Raw genomic sequence first — 20,502 nt, 5'->3', positions numbered from 1 at the left:
CTCTGAGAGCCCCATGTATATAAACAAGGCACAAGAAATCACGGTGATCAGATTTCGCTGGTCACCATTGCAAATTAAATCGAGTTATTACCAATCACATATAATACGTATCATTACAATCTATACGTTAAATCTACTTGTGACAACAAGCATAAATTTAATGCACATAAATAACCTTAACTGTCAATTGCTTTAGTCACGAATATTGCTATAATACAATTAGGCATTTACCTAATAAGGGTGAAAAAAGAATAAGCTGGCTTCTCTATCAACCTGATAACAACTTCAGTGTCCAAACCATGGTGTTTTAGTAATGAAGCTCAGTATTTGTAATCCAACAGGGGCTTGCAAGGTATTGCATAAGCTTCCAATAGTGAGTGCTGTGGAGCATAGACAGGCAGTCTACACTGATACCAAGTCCCTTATAGCAGGCTGACTCCATGAGGGAGGAACACATAAAAAGAAACGCTTGCTTTCCACATGTAAACTGCAGCTGCACAGATTGGGCCAATTCTAAACCCCTTGTATAGTCCCTGACCACATCCCTTGTTGTTTCTCTGAAGGAACACAGTGTCTCTCTCCACTGGTTGATTGACAGCAAACATCTTGTGCAATAACCTGGGTGCAATGCCCTCTCCACTTGCTCTCCAATAGGTAATAGGCTGTGGCTGCCTGCTCCTAGACACTTAGCTGGGGTAGCCTACTGGTTTGGGGTAGTTTGGGGTGGCACGTTTGTCGTAGTAGTCAGTATCGGTGTCACAGCTTGGGCTGGCTGGGGCCAGTGTGGGTGAGAGTACTTGTATCAAGTAGCCGGCTCCTGACAGTTGCGGTTTATTCCTTCATGCACGCTACAGGCCCCACATGTGTCGGCTGCTGGGTCTCACTTCATCAGTAGCTCTCGGCTCCTGTCTTTCTGCTGTGTCCTCTGATCCCTTCCTGTCAGCTCTGCGGCGCACAATCACTCTCTCTTCAGCACTACTGCAAAACTCCTGCATGCTGCTCCTCTCTCCCCATGGCACCTCAGCATCTCTCCACATGCTTCCTTCACTCTTCTCTGCAGCCAAGTCACACCCCCTTTTCTTTCCCCACTGGCCACGGGCAATCACAGGGCTTCCTGTTCTTCAGGAACTCTGCTGGATGTCCCTGGGTCCTTGTGCTCTACATCAGTGGTTCTCAACCTCAATCCTCAAGTACCCCCAACAGTTCACGTTTTCTAGGTCACCCAGCAGTTGCACAAGTGCATTCATTACTCACTGACACAGGTGGAGGTAATTATTTCACTTGTGATTCTGAGTGGAGACATGGAAAACATGCACTTGAGGACCGAGGTTGAGAACCACTGATCTAAATGTTAGGTCTCTCAGTGGGCCGTTGTCCTGCAACCAGGGAAAGGCGTTTCATCCCCTGCAATGCCTGGCTAACAGTGGCTCCATAGGCAGCATTGGCTGCAGCTTAACATACAAAGAAAAGGGTACACTTTTAATATCTCAGATGTTCCATCCTTCTCTCTCCCTCAAAATATTCCCAAGAACATATGGAGAGATTTAAATATGGATGGTTAGATGTTATCAGGGATATATGTACTAGTGGTAAGTGTTTGTTGGATGGGCATATCCCACTTACGGTAGGTATTATGATGTAAAAGCCTGTAGCGTCTTTCCCCCTGATGTCCTGATATTTGGTGATGCGGTGTCCGTAGACGTTGATATGAAAATTAAATAAATACAATGTGTAGATTTGTTTCTTTAGTGAAAAACACACCCAGTGAAGGAAGAATGACTAGTGGGTGTACCTTACTCACCAAAAAGAGAGAGCAGACACAAGTGTAAAGGTTTCTTTTATCTGTGACATCTAAATATAGTACTGAAACTCACACTGTGCAGTGATTCTTTTAAACATATAGCGGTGTCTGGCCCTGTCTGCTGCTGTTATCCCCTTCACCTCCCATGAGCTGCCTCTGTCGCCTAACACAGTGGTTCCCAACCCTGGTCCTCAAGTACCCCCAACAGTGCACGTTTTCCAGGTCACCCAGCAGATGCACTCATTATTCAGGCACATTTGAAAAGATCCACTGGTGGAACTAATTATAGCACTTGTGATTCTGTGTGGAGACCTGCAAAACATGCACTGTTGGGGGTACTTGAGGACCAGGGTTGGGAACCACTGGCCTAACACCTCATACAAGTCATCAGCCCTCACTGTCACCTGCATGTCCCACCAGCCCCCAGATGCCACTGTTGCCTACACCTTTTGTCAGCTGCCACTGTCATCTGCACTTCCCACCACCCCTCCGGTCATCATGCACAGAGTCACTACATTCACTGCACTGAGCATTGCTATACAATTTAAAGAGCAAGGTATGCCAGGGCCAGTGTACAGAAAGACCAGAGTCATTTTAAAAGTACCTTTTCAATAACCGAAAACCATAATTATACTTTAAAGATATTTTAGTTATGGGACTCTGATCTATAGTTTATCCAGAAACTATCATTCTTAGATGCCAACTTATACATTCCATACTTCTAGTATATGCATCGGCTTTTTAGATTCAACAGCAATTCTTTATGACCAAAGCAGATTAAGAAAGTATAATTAATTTCTAGAGCACTATGCTTTTCAGGTCATTCCTGTTACAGATATAGATAATAGAAGACTGGATCGACTTAAGGAGGAACAGAAGTTTTCAGAGACATTTTTTGCAAAAATCTTACCAAAGCATAAAGAAGAAGAAGAAGAAATAATTTGTATTGAGGTAAGTGTAGTTCTTGTCGTGGACACCCCTGGAGGGAGAATGTGTCGGGATTTCGGCGGTCGGGATTCTGAACGCCGGGATCCCGACCGCCGGGATTTTAACTGCATCCCCTTTTAAATACAGTATCATTGTTTATTTCAAATTTACCTTACCTTAGATCAGTGGTTCCCAAACTGTTTTTGAATCACGGCACCCTAGAGCATTAAAACATTTTCAAGGCACCCCTAGGCCAAATGCTTCTTATCAATAAATTCAGAAAAAAATATTAAATTAAGTGCATTGAGTTTATATGTCACAGTTATCTGGTGAGGGGCAGGATTTGCTTCTGTTTGTGCACATATATTATGATTGGCAGCCACCAGCACTGGTTTTGCCTGTTACATTGACCATTCATAATATGAATTGATCCTGGTCCACCAACCCAAAGCACCCCTGCAAGTGTCCTGAGGCACCCCAGGGTGCCTAGGCACATATACAGGGGTGGGGTCCTGGGGTGCACACCAATTGAGAGGTGCGACCCTGCGGAGACCTTTCAGTAGAACTGCATACAAAGTCAAGGGTGCAGGTGCACAAATTAAACTCCCAATTTAAACATTTTTGCAATAAAATTTTGCATTTTTAGCGAGGTTCTTCGCTTAGTTATGGCCATAAGTAACGGCTTGCCCACCGCGACCAGGTGACCTCATTAGTCGGGCAAGTCCCTAACATTTTGCGGGGTACAAATCTAGGGCACAGGGCACCCCAAAATGGTGCAGCTGAGTGACCCCAGGGCAACACAAGACTGAAAGAAATATATAGTGAAACAAAGTGAGGATAGGTTAGTGAGAGAGGCTGCTAAAAGATAGCAGGGATAAGTAAGTGAGAGGTAAAAAAATGAGAGATAAAATAGTGAGAGGTGAAGTAGTGAGAGGTAGAGGTTAGAAATGAATTACATTGAAATAAAACACACAATAGGGATGAAAGTGAAAATAAGTGTTAAGTGCCTAGGCACATAGTTTGGGAACCACTGCCTTATATCATAAAAATTAGTTTGATACTTTACAGCTAGATTCAGCTGATAAAATTTGTGGTGGAAGGATTGTGTCTGAGGTGTGTTGTTGGCTAATTAAAAGTGGTATGTCCTTTTTCCGTAGCTGTATTCTTCCTCTATTCTGTCATTGGAACTTTTTCCTCTATACCTACAGTACTTATGTCCAGGAAAGAGCAGCCCATCAAAAGTACAACCTAAATGTGAAATTTGTATTAAGAAGTTTTGCCTGCTCTAAATTGCATGCAAAGAATCTTGATGTTGGACTGTACCAGGGGGCCATTTGTGAGGGGGAAATGTAGATACAATCTCACCTGTTACCGCATAAGACGTGTTTTAACCATCTATACTTTCTCTTTCAATGGTCCTGGTGACACAGCTTCACATTGGGATGTAGGAGGGTCCGCAGGAGCCAGGCACCTATCCTAAAGCTTTTGGAGGGTAGGCTCCTCCCCTACTGCATCCCAGACTCCTCAGTTCGTGTTAGGTGCCCACTGGAGTGGGTGCTATTCTAAAGGGCTGCCGGAGCAGCCGAAGGAGTAGAGTTAGTTAGGGTTTTTATTATTTTATTAACTTTTACACTAGCTAGGTAGGCACAGTGTGAGGATTCTCATTAGTGAATCCTCACACTGCTAGCGCAGCAGGAGCTGACAGAAGCGCGTCCTGTCAGCTCGCTGTGCACAGAGGAGACGCTGTCTGGCCTCCCTGTGCAGCGCTTACAGCTTCTTTTAAGAAGCTGCCTGGGCTCCGGAGCGCTCTGAAACCGGCTTCACGCTAGGTGGGGATCATGGGGGACAGGCGCTCCGTGATGGCGGCGGCCATTTTCTGCGGAGCTTACACACTGAGCTCCTGATATGAGAGGACAGCAGTGTTGTTACAGGCATGTTCCGAGTGGTCCCCAGCTGAGGGGGAGATACTGGAACTAGGAGATCCTACAATGGGAGCGGCTGTCTGGGGGTGGTTGGCGCCAAAAGTCACGGACCCCGCAGCAGCAGCAGGGACTTGGTCTCTTCCCTCACTCTGTTTTGGCGCCATTCAGAACGCTTGCAGCGGAGCTGAGCTGGCTGACAGATCCTGACAGAGTGATTGGATTTCCTGGGCATCGCTTTCCCCATTCTGAAGACTACAGAAAGCTAAGTGAACTGAATATATTGGTTCGGTATATAATGTATGTACATTTAATGCTGTGACTGTGTTAATTGAGAACATCAGGTCTGAGCAACAGTCTGTGGTTTTGGGGGAGGGAGCCTATAATGCATTGAGCGCTTGCAGTGGTTATACACTGAAATTTGTCCCTGAGCAGATAAGGGGGGCTTATGTATTTATTGCGCTGCTGTGAAACCCATGGGGAGTGAACTCCAGAGGGTAGTGCATCGGAGCTTGCGAGGGCTAAGTCCCTGGGCAGGTCTAAAAATGCTTTGGTGCATTACTGGACAGGCAGAGTGATGGCTGGTAACTTCCCCTAGACCATTGCCATTCTCTCAGCAGTCCGTCTAGCTCTTTGCCTCGGACCCAGACAGATCCTGACTTATTGCAGGTCATGAAGGATACTGCTATGGGAATCAGCAGGTTTAACCCCTTCCCGACACATGACGTATATGTACGTCATGTGTCGGTTGCGGGGGAATCAAGCCAGCTCACGAAGTGAGCTGGCTTGAAAGAGAGCAGGTAATGGCTGTATATTACAGCCAGGTACCTGCTCTCACGGCCATGAGCGGCGAGTTCGCCGATCGTGGCCGTTTAACCCTTTAAGCACCGCGGGCAAAGCGCCCGCAGTGCTTAAATAGCTGATCGGAGGGGGGGCTCCCCCCTCCGGCGCCGATCGGGGGCCCCCGCGGCGAGATCGGAGGGTGCCGATCGGTTGCCATGGCAGCCAGGGGTCTTATGTAGACCCCTGTGCTGGCCGTGTCAGCATTCCTATTACATCCTGCCTGAGGCAGGATGTAATAGGAAGTGCTGAAAATCACTATGTTCAGCCATAGAGCTCTATGGCTGAACCTAGTACAGGCGATCGCGCCCCCTAGTGGTCAAGTACACTAGGGGGCCTTGTAGTAAAAGTAAAAAAAAAAAAAAAATAAGTTTAAAAATAAAAAAAATATTAAAAGTTCAAATCACCCCCCTTTCCCCATTTCACAAATAAAAATAAATAAAAAATAAAAAAATTAAACATATTTGGTATCGCCGCGTTCCTAAAAGTCCGATCTATTAAAATATAACATTAGTTATCCCACACGGTTAAAGGCGTAAACGGAAAAACATTCCCAACGCCAAAACTACGTTTTTTGGTCGCATCGCCTACCCAAAAAAATGTAACTAAAAGAGATCAGAAAGTCGCACATATCCCATAGTGGTATTAATTAAAAAGTACACTTCAGCCCGCAAAAAATGAGCCCTCACCCAGGTCCGTAGGTGGAAAAATAAAAAAGTTATAAGCCGCAGAACATGGCGACGCGACGCAAATTAGAAAAAACGTAAAATTTTCTATTTTTTTTTAGTGGTAAAACGTAACGAAAACTATATAAGTTTGATATCACCGGAATCGTAACGACCCATAGAATAAAGATAACCCATCATTTTAAACGAACTATGAACTCCAAAAAAACCGTAACCAGCGCAAAATTGTTGAATTGCGTTTTTTTTCCTTTTTACCCCACATTGAATTATTTCCTGATTCCCCAGAATATTATACGGTATAGTAAATGGTACCATTAAAAAGTACAACTTGTCCCGCAAAAAAAAGCCCTCATGTGTCTATATAGCCAGAAAATTAAAAAAGTTACGCTTATTTGAACGCGAGGAGGAAAAAAAAAAAAATTAACAAAAAACGCCCGGTCGGGAAGGGGTTAAATTACTTGTTGGACAAGTTTTATGGTTATTCTGTGGGGACCCCTAAAAGGTCTTATTCAGTGCCATTGTTAGCTGCTGATGAGGAAGGAGAGTACACAGACCTCAACCTCAGGGGTGGAGGATTTGTTTACTGCTGTTAAACAGGCATTGAATTTGTCTGAAGAAAAAACTCCTGCAAAGGTTGTTTTTAAGAGACAGCGTAAGGAAAATGATATCTCCCTGCAGACGAGGGTTTACAAGATTTATTGGAAAACCCCTGATAAAAGGTTTTAGATACCTAAAAGATGTTTAAGCCTGTATCCCATGCCTGAGGATCATGCAGACCTCTGGGAGAAGGTTCCAGTGGTAGATGCTTCTGTGGCATGCTTGTCAAAAGCCACTGTGCTACCAGTGCAGGGGGGGGAACAGCCTTCAAGCAAGGCAGTGGTTGAAAGGGGTGGGCTACACTCCGCCCTCTGATTGCTCCAGCCTGGGTCTCTAAGGCCATGATTGGTGGGTCATTGACCTGTACACTATTTGACATACTGTTCCTTGTGTGTTGCTACTTGCGGAGAAGCCTAAAGCTGCTGCAGAGTATGTGGGCTGAGCAGGAAGCTCTCAAAATGGCTGCCAGAGTTTCCTCAGTGTCTGTCAATGCCAGGAGAGTGCTCTGGCTTATAGCTTGGAAGGCAGATAACGAGTCTAAGAAGGCTTAGAGGCATTAGCTTTTAAAGGAAAGCTGTTATTTGGTTCAGAACTGGAAGAGACTATTAAGCAGGCCACAGGTGGAAGACAGCACTTTCCTGCCTACCCCTGCAGCCAAGCAGACATGAAGGTTTTCTGCTTGCAGGCCGTCCTTTCGGCCCTCCCCTAGAGGAGGTGCGTCCTTTCGAGGACAGTCCTTTAAAGGATAGACTCAGTTCTCCAGGGGCAAGGCCCCAAAGTCAAAATTTTGTTCCTTTCATAAGAAACCAAAGGAGAGGACAAATCTTCCGCCTGACTGTCAGGGGTTTTGCCCGGCGGTGATTAAGGAAGGGGGACGTCTGTCACTGTTCAAAGACGCATGGGCACTGTTAGACCGGGACTCTTGGGTGTTAGAAATTATAACCCAGGGTTAAAAGATTCCCTTCAAAGGTCTTCCACCGAGAAGGTTCATTTCTACACCACTACCAAAGGAGGCTCGGCTCCGTACAGCTCTCTTGGGAGCGGCTCATTCTCTTTTAGAGAAGGGTGTGGTAGTCCCGGTCCCCAGAGCGGAGTGGAAAAAAGGTTTTTTATTCCACTCTGTTTTTGGTGCCCAAACCAGACGGGTCTTTCAGCTGATCCTAAACTTAAAGTCATTAATATCCATTTGTGGGTAGACCATTTCAAAATAGAGTCTCTACGGTCTGTGCTGCTAAGCCTGGACCAGGGAGAATTTTTAGCGTCCATGGATGTCCAGGACGCATACTTGCATGTTCCTATCCACCCAGAACATCAGGCTCTATTGAGGTGTGCAATAGGAGACCTTCTCTTGCAATTCCAGGCGTTGCCCTTCGGTCTGGCCACAGCGTCAAGGGTATTCACCAAAATTATGTCAGTAATGGCGGCTGTGCTTCGACTGAGGGAAATCATGGTGATTCCATTTTTGGACGACCTGCGGTTTAAAGCGGAGTCAGCAGACAAGTTGAAGAGTCACTTGACAGAAACCATCAGGTTTTGCAGATTCACGGCTGATTTTTAAATTTACAAAAGTCTCAATTGGTGCCGTCACAGAGACTCCAATTCTTGGGGATGGTTTTGGATACCAAATTGCATCGGGTGTTTCTACCAGAGGCAAAGGCCAGGGATCTGGCTGCCTTGGTACAGGAGATCCTCGGGTCTCAGAGCACATCAGTATGGAGGTGCCTCAAACTGCTGGGGAAGATGGTGGCGTCTTTCAAGACGTTACAGTTCGCCAGGTTCCACTCTAGAGTGTTCCAGTGGAACATTCTGACAGGCTGGTCAGGGAATACTCAGACCATGATGTCAGAACAAATAGTGTTGTTTTCAGAAACTCGATCCTTCCTGAAATGGTGGATGGAGGTGGATTCCCTTCGGGGGGTCGGTCCCTGCAGTCCTGGAGCTGGCTGGTAGTCACTACCGACGCCAGTCTCAGAGGCTGGGGGGCAGTAGTCGTGGACCTGCGTCTGCAAGGCTTGTGGACTTCAGAGGAGTCTGCCTTACCGATCAACATCGTGGAACTCAGGGCTGTGTGGAAGATGTTTTCTCTGGCGGGAGAAAAGATTACAAGGGCTCCCTTTAGGCATTCAGACCGACAACGCCACAGCTGTGGTGTATCTGAATCACCAGGGAGGCACACGCAGCAAGCTGGCTATGTGGGAGGTGTCCCGAATCTTCTTGTGGGCGGAACAGAATGTTCCAGCATTATCAGCAATATTCATACCAGGAGTGGAGAATATAGAGGCCGACTTCCTGAGCAGGGAGGAGCTGATGGAAGGGAAATGGAGCCTGAACCCACAAGTATTCCACCAGATTATACGGAGGTGGGGAACCCCGGATAGGGACCTGATGGCATCCAGGTTCAACCATCAGGTACCCAGGTTTTATGCCAGGACGGGGGATCCACTGGCAGAAACAGTGGATGCCATGACTATCCCCTGGGAGGGGAATCTTCTTTATGATTTTCCGCCAGTGCCAATGCTGGCAAGAGTGTTGAAAAAGATACAGGCCCAGACAATTCCAGTAATTTTAGTGGGCCCAGATTGGCCAAGGAGGTCCTGGTACTCGAGGCTTCAGAGATTCTCTGTGGACTCGTGGCGTCTACCTCTGAGGTCAGACCATCTAAAACAAGGACCGTTTAACCATCTCGATTAATTTTGACGGCCTGGCTGTTGAAACCGCCATTTTGCGGAACATAGGATTCTCAGAGGCGGTGGTTAACACAATGATTAAAGCCAGAGAGTCAGTGTCTTCTGTAAATTAGTATAGGGTCTGGAAGACCTATATTCGATGGTGTGAAAGACAGAAGTCACACACATCGCGATTTAAAATGGCTAAAATTGTTGGAGTTTTTACAGGATGGCCTTTCCTCTGGGTTAGGCCTTCAGTCACTCAAAGTACATATCTTGGCCTTGTCAATTTCTTTCCGAAGAAGGGTTGCATTAATCCCGGAAGTTCAGACCTTCCTGCAGGGGGTGTCTCGAATTAAACCTCCCTACAAGCAACCAGTAGCGCCAGGGGAATTATCTCTGGTTCTGGAGTACCTTCAAAAGGCGCCTTTTGAGCCGTTAAGGTCGGCTGACCTTAGATTCCTTACAGGGAAACTGGTATTTTTGTTGGCGGTGGCGTCAGCAAAAAAGAGTATCGGAGTTGGGAGCTTTGTCCTGCAAGTCTTCCTCCTTTATATGTCATGATGATAGGGCTGTCTTTCGGACAGTACCCCAAAAATGTTTTACCAAAAGTAGTCTCTGCTTTTCAGCTAAATCAGGAGATAGTTATGCCTGTGTTTCAACCCCAGAGGGTTCAAGGAAAAGGGGCAAATTGAGGAATTTGGATGTTGTGCGCGCCTTGCGCATTTATGTGGACAGAGGAAAGAGTGTCAGGAAGACTGATACTTTGCTAGTTTTGTATGATGTACAAAATAATAGTTGGCCTGCTTCTAAGCAGACCGTTGCTAGGTGGTTGCGTTCTGTTATAGCGTTTGCATATACTAAAGTTGGTAGGCCTGTGCCAGCCAGGATTAATGCGCATACCACCAGATCAGTCACCACCTCTGGGGCGGTTTGACATGGGGCGACAGCTGAGCAGGTTTGCAGGGCTGCCACTTGGTCATCTGTTCATACTTTTGCCAAATTCGATAGGTTCCATGAGTTCGCGTCGGTGGACGCATCATTCGGGCGAGCAGTGATGAAAACTGCAGACCTGAGCGTACCCACCCAAAAGGACCGTCTCTGGAACGTCCCAATGTGAAGCTGTGTCACCAGGACCATTGAAAGAGAAAAAGGGATTTTTGTAAGAACTTACCGTTCGAATCCCTTTCTCTGATATGGTCCTGGTGACACAGCGATCTCTCCCTTACGCTCAGTAAGTATGCCAGTGTTCATGATGTTTCATGTTATAAATGGTTAAAAAAGTTAAATTTAAAATTGTGCATATAATATGTGCAGGCGTTGTACTGAGTTAATGTATTCCAGTGGCTTTAAAAAGATTGAACTGAGGAGTCTGGGATGCAGTAGGGGAGGAGCCTACCCTCCAAAAGCTTTAGGATAGGTGCCTGGCTCCTGCGGACCCTCCTACATCCCAATGTGAAGCTGTGTCACCAGGACCATATCAGAGAAAGGGATTCGAACGGTAAGTTCTTACAAAAATCCCTTTATCAACTCAGGCCAAATTAGCATTTATTTATGGCAATTCGAGTCTAATTGGGAATATACCAGGTCCTTAAGTTAATATCCCTCAAGAAAGCCCTTAGCCCTCAACTAGAATTTCTCATTAATCTAAGTTGATGCAGTACAGGTATCTACATCCTTGGAGAGGATATCAAAGCCTACTTCAGCTTCTAAAACTCATAGGGTTGACACTTTGAAGGTCGACATACATTAGGTTGACCACTAAAGGTTGACAGGGCTTAGGTCAACATTCAAAAGGTCGACATGAGGTTTTCACTTTTTTTGTCCCGAATTTCGACTGTCATCCTTAGCCATGTAGACCTATTTCGTGATTAAACCTTTAGTGGTCGACCGTCATAGTGCTGACCTAACGTCCGTATCCCGGGCATTACACATGTTTGAATATAATATGATTGATTTCAAAATACCACACCATAGGGCACTTGTCATGTTCTATCATTTGTTAATTTATGGTTCTAGTGCCTGGTTGCAATACTATGCATGTGTTTTTGTATATCAGAAGAACAGTGTTGTATATTATTAATAATAATAACAACAACAGTTTCTTATATAGCGCATACATATTACGCAGCCCTTTACAGAGAATATTTGAACATTCACATCAGTCCCCAGTGGAGCTTACAATCTATATTCCCTACCACATGTACATGCACACACAGATATTCTAGGGTTGATTTTGTTGTAAGCCAATTAACCTACCAGTATATTTTTTGGATTGTGGGTGGTAACCAGAGTACCCGGAGTAAATCCATGCAAGCATGGGGAGAATATACAAGCTCCACACAGTTAGGGCCATATGGGAATCGAACCCATGACCTCAGCACTGTGAGACAGTAATGCTATCCATTACACCGTATGTGCTGCCCCATGTGTGTACAACTTGGTGGTTTAGCATAGCGGTGTACACTCCAGCATATATGTAATTAATTCAGGCCTCCAGTCCACTGATACTTAACAAGGTTGTGCCGTTTATTGGATGGGAGATTTGTGCAGTCATGCTCAGTTACACTGGATATTCAGACCATGTAGCGGAGGTATTTCATTAATTGTGCAGTTTCTTACACAGTGATCATTTGCGAGTACTTGTCTCAGGAGCTTAACCCCTTGAGTGGTGGGTTTTGCTGGGGCAGGACAAACCTACCAGGGCACAAGAAGATCATAAGAAGCCCCCGCCTCCCCCCTCACCTTTGCTCCGGAGCTCCCATGCCGCCGCTGCCCCAGCCGCTTGTCAGTCATCAGACAGGCGGCAGGCTCGGGGATGTTTCGCAGCGGCACGGGAGGACTCGGGTGCCTGAACTCTCCCGAGTCCCCCCGAGCCTGCCGCCTGTCAATCAATAGAACTAATGGCGGCAGGGGAGCTGAGAGGTGAGGGGGATTGAGGGGAGGGGACATCAGAGCGGCCACTGGGGGGGGGGGGGGGCCTGGACAGGTGATGCGCCAGTGGTGCACACCTGGACACCACTGGCACACACCTTCATTTTATTGGTATGCCTGGAAATTTTCCAGGACAGGCTGCTGCGGCGGCACAGCTGAGCCCGAGAAATTTCCGGGCATACCACTCAAGTGGTTAAGGGAGAACAGTCCTCCTCCACTGTAACACTTAAGGCCCATACACACTGGGTGACTTTGAGCAGGTTTGAGTGGCTTTCTGCTCAAAGCCGCCCAGTGTGTATGCCCAGCGATGAGCACTGCTGCATGCTTCTGCATCATCGTCGGGAAAGCCGTTCATCTGCTGTTATACCAGCAGATGTGCAGCTTTGAGGATTGCTTTGCATAGCACTGCACTATGCAAAGCTGTCCTCCCCCCTCCGTTGGCGCCAGGCAGGGGGAAAGCTGCTCAGTGTGTATGCACTGAGCGGCTTTCCACCAGCGATGAACTCGATCATCACTGTCCATGCATGCTGGGCATAGTCGCCCAGTGTGTATGGACCCTTTATACACAGTGAACAAGATAGCACCGCACAATTATAATATCTACGGCTGTCTTGGAAAGGAAAATTAAGCATCCCTTAAGGAGCCATGTTGTTGGAGACTGGGCAGTGGCACACTCCACTTCTAATACATAGTGTTATTACTTTTTACCTACCCTGATGAGCAAGATCTATAATTTTGACAACCTCCTATTTATTTGTGTTGAGGACTCTGGCTCTATATTTTAAAGTTGTCATTTACACACAGAAAAACCCTGTTAACTTCAATATCACCTGAATTATTTTTATTATATGAATAGAAGGATTTTTCTCCATTATACAGCAAACATTCTAAATCATACATAAGAAACATTCCAAAGGGTAATAGTTTTTCCTGATTTGTGATAATCCCACAAATAGCATAATTTCAGGAAGACAAGAATTTCATCTGAGCCTCCGATAAAGTGACACTATGAACAAGAATTATTGTATCTTGAGACAAGATCCTATATTGTTGTATTGGATAAACCAATTACCGTATCACCTTACAAAAAAAAATCCTTCAGAAACAAAATAACTGAGTTACTAATTCGACTTTTGAAATTACTTTTTTATTTATAGATTATTGAAATACCTTTTACCAGTATTAATATAACTCCTCAAACAGGGTACACTGTAGTTATCTTTTTAAGTTAAAATAAGTCCAAACATGAGGAAGTACCACACACATTCATTCCATTTTCAATGGCATCTTGACCCTCATTTCCATTTCATTATATATGATAACAACATAAACAATGCAAACCAGAACAAGATGATAGCAAGTGGTCCAGAATCTTTGAAACTTGTTGTAATCAGTATCACAGGCACACTGTCCTCTTTCCCAGACTTGTTTTGGCCTATAACTTTCCATATGCCATGGTGAATAACCTGGGTTTCCTTTAATAAATGCCATTATCATCACTAAGTGAGCTCATTCGACTTCAAATATCACCTATATGCTGATGATACCCAAATCTACCTATCTTCTGCTCTCCTCACTGGTATTTCCAACTATCTCTTCTTGGATCTCCCTTCGCTTTCTTAAACTAAACATGTGTAAGAGTGAGCTGATCATCTTCCCGCCCTCCCACATAACCTCACCTTCCACAACTTCACTCTCTATTGATGGAACAACATCTCCTCTAGCCACCAACAATCTCCTCTAGCCACCAACAATCTCCTCTAGCCACCAAGTACGCTGCCTTGGAGTTACTCTTGATTCCTCTCTCTCCTTTAAACCACATATTAAGCATCTGTTACAGTCCTGTCATTTCCACCTCAAAAATATTTTGGGATCAGACCCTATCTCACCCAGGATACTACAAAGCTCATCATCCACTCACTAGTCATATCCAGTTTTGACTACTGTAATATACTAATTTCTGGCCTACCTGAAAACACCTCTCTCCACTGCAATCTATCCCCAATGCTGCTGCCTGGCTCATCTTCCTCTCCAAACTTACTATGTACACCTCCCCTCTCTTACAAACGCTGCACTGGCTTCCCTTTCCCTTCAGAATACAATTCAAGCTTCTTACTCTCACTTACAAAGCCATCACCCATTCCTCTCCCATCTACATATCTGACCTCGTCTCTCTTTACCCTCCCACCCGTCTTCTCCGCTCCACAAATACACGTCACCTCTCCTGCAAACTGCTTACTTCCTCCCATTCCCGACTCCAGGATTTTTTTCGTCATGCTCCGTATCAGACTTGCCACCTCCCTACAAAACTTTAAATGGGCTCTCAAGACCCACTTCATTAAATGTAACCATTTCTCACCCCAGTTTGTCTGCCCCTTTCCTTTAGAATGTAAGATCTAAGGAACAGGGCCCTCTCTCCTTGTGTGGTTTTCTAAGAATATATCTCTGACACTGTTATAATTGCCTCAGTGTCCGCTGCTGCTACTGTATTTTATTTAACATGTACTTGTCCTAGTTTGCATTTGTATTGTAAATCACTGTTTTCTTGATTTTGTTCTTTTGCTCATCTATGTATTGACAGGTGCTATGGCTCCATATAAATAAACAATAATAATAATAAATGATTATGTACAATAATCTGTTTGCCCTCTCTGGAGTCAGAGATGCTCCCTCTAGCCATTGTAGTATTGTACCCGTTTGACACCAAAACGCCGAATCGCACCGGGGCTTCAACCCGCGTGCGACCCGGAGTTTGTTACCTTTTATACCGGCGGAGGCGGTTCCTGAGCCGGTGCTTGGAGATGACATCATCATCATCACGATCACCACGCCCCAGACCGCCGAGCTGGGGGCAAGCCCAGCACCCAAGGTAAGCTGCTGGGTTGCCCCCAGCCCCCGCCCATGAGGTGAAAGGATGCCGCACACAGGCATCCATTCACCTACTCCCTACCTCCGCTGCTGTCTGCAGAGTACAGCAGACAGCAGCGGAGGCTGTGTGTGCCCCTGTCCAACCTGTTAATCCCATTTACACCACCGCTGACCCGGGTCCAGGAAGGAAAACCCATTTTTTTGCGGTGGTGTAAAAGGGATATTATACACCCTCACAGTGAGGGGAATTTTCAGTATGTATTGTGTAAATGATTGTTCAATTGTCAAGTAAGTCGTTTGTTGTATTCCCTAGCCTTCTACAAAACGAGCTCGACAAGATGCATCTGATGATGATGATGATGATGAGAAATATAAAATCCATATGGAGACAGCAGAGAAATCTTTAATTTCAGTGCAGTCCCTATTACAGAAAGGTGCCATACCAGAATGGCTGCCAGAGAAACTCTACAGAATTCAAACCCTATTAACCAAACTACAAAAGAGGTGCACCAATAATGCATAGGTAAGTGCCTTTCTTAACTCTTTCAAGTGAATTTGTCAAAATAGGTGTAAAAATTGGCAAGCAGACATTTTTATTCATCATTATGACCTGTAATATTTGCCTTATGTAGGAAATCTATCCTTTTTTTACACAACATTTTTTATTTGAATTTATGTAACAGATGTGAGCGACGCTGGCATTTTTAGCGGATATTTTGTGCATCTCTCACAGAGATGTTGGCACTCAAAGGGTTAAGCATATAGCACTGCTATATTTCTTATTATATTTAATCATGCTTCAATAAAACTATAGGGTAGAGGTTGTTTTTTAAAAAATAGTTTCAGAAAATACAGTAGTTTTTATTTTGTCATGGAATTCACCACGCACAGAGGAATATGGGCCTTCTCCTTGAAGGTGTACTAAAGCTTGCTTTCGATTGAATAGAAAGAATAGGTGGATATGCAATTGTTGTTAAATTGTCATAAAAAACTGTATATAATTTACAATTAAACAAACTTTTAAATAAGATGTAGTTATCTTTGTAGTTTTGAAATACTATTCTCGAACATTGCACTAAGTTGAATAAATCACTGTAGAACTACAAATCCCAATGGTGTGATAGAGGCATAGCATAAACAAGGGATGGCTACTTCAACTAAAGTAAAAAATAAAACAAAATAAATATGTATAGATTCCTACCAAAACAGCTACCAGTGCAAAAAATGAAATGAAATGTAAAATAAATTGCAGGGGGTGCAGGCTGTGTGCCTGCGCACAGGCTGCTGCTGCAGCTGTGTCTCTGCCCCGCCCAGCATATGGAACTGAGCAGCATGTGCTGCTGCGGCAGCCTCTGTTCACTACTCCCACTGCCCGATCTCTGCAGTGAGGGAGAGGGGCGCAGGACCCGGGCCGCTCCATCAGTCCCATGCATGGGTAAAAAGTATCCCCCCCCTCTCAATGGCCCTGAATACAACACAATAAACAGACTCCCTTAACCCCTTGAGTGGTAAATGTTCCTGCCCCAGAAATACACACCACAGAAGGGGCAGCTCTTCTGGCCGGCTTCAGCTGTTTGCAGCCACTCGGGGGTGCTCAGCTGTTCGGGCATTACTGACACCCAAACCCACGAATGGCCGAGCGCAGCTGAACTCCGCGAGTGGCCCTGATCCTCCCCGAGTTGCAATGGGGAGGATCGGTAACGGGGGTATCAGCGACGGGGGGTGATGGTGTGCACCAGTGGTTCACCGTTGGAGGCACCACTAGCGCACCCTTTCTTTACAGTGACATGCACAGAAATTTTTAGGGAGATCTCGCTCCTGCAGCACAACTCGGCTCGAGAAATTTCCGCCCATACCACCGAATGGGTTAAAGACTTGTAAGGGTCCATTATATGAAAAAACATTTTCACTTTACAAAACTTTTGAGAATCACATAAGCATAAACTTTCGCCCATCCATCGAATGGACATTAAGACTAGTTGAATATAAATAAAAGTTCCTTTGATCTATGAAACAATCACTATAATTTTTATTTTCGCCTTCTACCACTTGCAGTTTCTAAAGACATACTGTAAATTTTTTAATATGTTTTAAATAAAAACTACTGTATTTTCTGAAACTATATTTTAAAAAACAACCTCTACCCTATTGTTTTATTGAAGCATGAGTAAATATAATAAAGGGTTAAGCATATACTGTAGAACTGCTATATTTCTGGAGTGCCAACATCTCTGTGAGAGATGCACAAAATATCCGCTAAAAATGCCAGCGTCACTCACATTTGTTACATAAATTCAAATAAAAAATGTTGTGTCATATTTATTCCATTAGCTGTTATATTTAATTGGCTGTTAGCACAGTGCCAGCATCACAACATTATAATGCACTATCCACCATATAAATAATTTTTCTTTTCCAATCTCCCAAATAACACAACATGATTACTCCACTCCAATTTTACTATGAATTATAAATCGTAGTGATTTTGGCTAAGGTATATTGTTCGTTAAATTATTAGGACTCTAAATAGTTCTAAATGTCTGTGGGTGCTGTAGCACCTGAACTGCAAACATTGAGAGATTTAGATGTAGGAAATGAAAAGATGAATATTATATGGAAAAAATGTAAATGTCACAATAGTATGGTATAGATACAGTATCTGACTATAAAAATTTAACTGATGTAAAGTGAAGGAACATGAGGATACCTGAATAGACATTTAATTTTAACCTACAATACCATGTTGTAGTGGAAAATGGTGTTTAAGAAGAATATTTTAAAAATCTAAATATGTTTAATTCATTAATGAATAACTGATATTAGGGGGCTGAGTAAAAGTTGGTAACTATAGCTGAGGTTGGGAAATTTTTGACCAAGTAATTTTGCGTAGTCAAAATCATGATGTCGCTGCCGGAGATAAGCCAGCGACCATACCCAGCAGCAGCCCGCGTGTACAGCTGAATAGACACTGCAGTGCCTAGTCAAAATTTTTTTGCCTGCAGTATCTATTCAGCCGGGTGATAGCCATGCTGTGGTGCTGCGCATCGCTATCGCCCGCTGTACATAGCTTTAGCCATTACTGTTGTGCATTTTTACCAGACCTATCCCTGAGGCAAGATATCTGGCTGAAATTTCTGATTAGACAAACCTCACAAAACATGGAAATTTGCTTTGCGTTCTGAATGATGCTAGATCGCTCAGAATGCTTAGCAAGATCGCTCAGAATGCTTAGCAAGATCACTCAGCAAACAGTGATGTGTCGGTGCTGTGTGCTGAACGATCGGTCAGGGCCAGTGTTCTCCGGTGAGAACACTGGCCTGACTGGCAATTTAGATTAATATCCAGCATGCTGAATATTAATCACCGGGCGATAGCGACACGCGGAGCCACGCATCTCTATGGCCCCTACACACTGAGCGATGTAGGGGCATTTTCTATGCGATCTAGTGAGATCGCGTAGAAAATGCCCGGAAATCTCCCTGTGTGTATGCCCCTTAAGCAGAAATGCTCCATACTCTTCTAGTTTACAGTCCCATTCAGCATTAAGTGGAGATGCAAGTTGTGTAGTACTCTGAATCTCCCCATAGGTGCAAATGCTCGGCTATGGAGAGCTATAAGCAGGAAGGAGGATCCATTAAACCAGGCATGTCCAAACTATGACCCTCCAGCTGTTTTGAAACTACAAGTCCCATCCTGCCTTGCCACAGTTTTGCTATTAGGAAATGCTAAAACTATGGCAAGGCATGCTGGGATGTGTAGTTTCACAACAGCTGGAGGGCCACAGTTTGGACATGCCTGCATTAAACCATACACATTATCCAGTGCAGTTCTAATTCCAGCTGAGTAATTTAGCATTATAACATTTTAATGTAATTTATTTTTGAAAATATATTGGTTGAACTAATATTATTGTAATTTTTTTTTTCATTTGTAGGTTGGTTCTACAATAAAATGATTCATTATTTCATGATAAAGTTTACTGTAACCTAAACAACATACTGTACAGTATATGTGAAATATTTGAATTGTAGCTGCATTCATTGTATTAATTATCACACAAATATATATATAGCTATGTTGGCAAGACTTTAAGTGAATAAAGACATTGTCATTGTTTTTTTATTATATACATATGCACTTTAAAATAAAAAGATGTTTGCTAGATTTGTGGGCTTGTATGTTGCATACATGTATGCAAGTTGTATGCATGTTGAAGGTTGTTTGTTAATATAAACTGCAAACCAGTGGTCGAAGTGGGGCGGTATGGGACGGTATGTCATTCCGTCTTTTCCTCGCCCGACCCGGAAATGCCTTTTTTAAGTGCTCTTTTGTTTTCTGCAGCTTTCTGACGCAGGAAGGCAGGTGATTGGCCTTCCTGCATTATTGACAAGTCAGGTGCCCACTCCCCTCCCCTTTTGCCTTGGCGCCACAGTGCTTTTCCTCCTGCTTCGCCTCTGGGGCTGGCCGCTGGATTGTCCCTGGCCTGGCTGCCTTCAGAGACGCACAGTAAGTAAGCTGCCCAGCCAGCCGCTCCCCCCCCCCCCCCCCCCCCCCCTGTACTCACAGCGGCTGGCTGGCACTCTTCCAGCCAGCCGCTCCTCTCTCCCCTCTCTCCCCTCCCTCCCTGCACTCGCAGCGGCTGCCTTCTGACCTTCCTTCCCTCCCTGTAGCCGGACCGTGGCACCGCACAACACTCCTCCAGTACTGTACTGGAGGAGTGTTGTGCTTAAGGAGGGGGGGGGGGGGGAGAAGAGAGGAGCGGCTGGCTGGAAGAGTGCCAACCAGCCGCTGCGAGTGCAGGGAGGACCAGAGGAGGGAGAGAGTCGCATATGAGGATACTGTGCTGCTCCCAGGCAGAGATAAAACTGCCAGCCCTGTGCAAGACATGACAAGTGCCGGCATAGGCATACTAGGGCATCGGCCTATGCCTAGGGCAGCAGCCTGGAGTGTAAGAGCAGCAAGAATTCCCCTGATCTCCACACCGATCTGACCTGTCCTGCTGACTGCTGCTACTCGCTTCCCTGATTGGTTAGAACATGATAGGGCAGCAACTGGGAGTGGCGGGGCTCCTTTGCCATAAACATGTCCCCAATCTCACCCCTCCTTGCCCACCCCGGCAGTTTCAGATACACTGTCTGTCTGCAATACATAGCAAGGAGAAAATCTGCCACCTTAGGGACTTATTATCAGTGGCACTTCACATATGAACATTCCTTGCTAATCAGGCAAATGGGGAAATTCCAGGAACAGGTGTGTTCTCACAC

The 20,502-nt window shown here is 44.9% G+C and overlaps 1 protein-coding gene across 2 annotated transcripts in view; it reads left to right on the top strand.

The window, feature by feature from the left end:
• The window catches only part of FIRRM (FIGNL1 interacting regulator of recombination and mitosis), a 127,740-nt gene extending 108,338 nt beyond the window's left edge, over window positions 1–19,402 (top strand). For both annotated transcript variants that reach the window (XM_083156664.1, XM_083156663.1), the window contains 3 exons: window positions 2,621–2,752; window positions 15,552–15,761; window positions 19,173–19,402. In XM_083156664.1, the coding sequence (XP_083012790.1) occupies window positions 2,621–2,752; window positions 15,552–15,761 (342 nt within the window). In that variant the 3' untranslated portion in view covers window positions 19,173–19,402. The remainder of the gene's footprint in view (window positions 1–2,620; window positions 2,753–15,551; window positions 15,762–19,172) is intronic.
• The last annotated feature ends 1,100 nt before the right edge of the window (window positions 19,403–20,502 follow it).

This window comes from Crinia signifera, chromosome 8 (assembly GCF_055691185.1).
Source record: "Crinia signifera chromosome 8, ASM5569118v1, whole genome shotgun sequence".
In the NCBI taxonomy this organism is placed as follows: domain Eukaryota; kingdom Metazoa; phylum Chordata; class Amphibia; order Anura; family Myobatrachidae; genus Crinia; species Crinia signifera.
The sequence above is the reverse complement of the archived record's forward strand: the minus strand, read 5'-3'. Positions and strand labels throughout refer to the sequence as shown.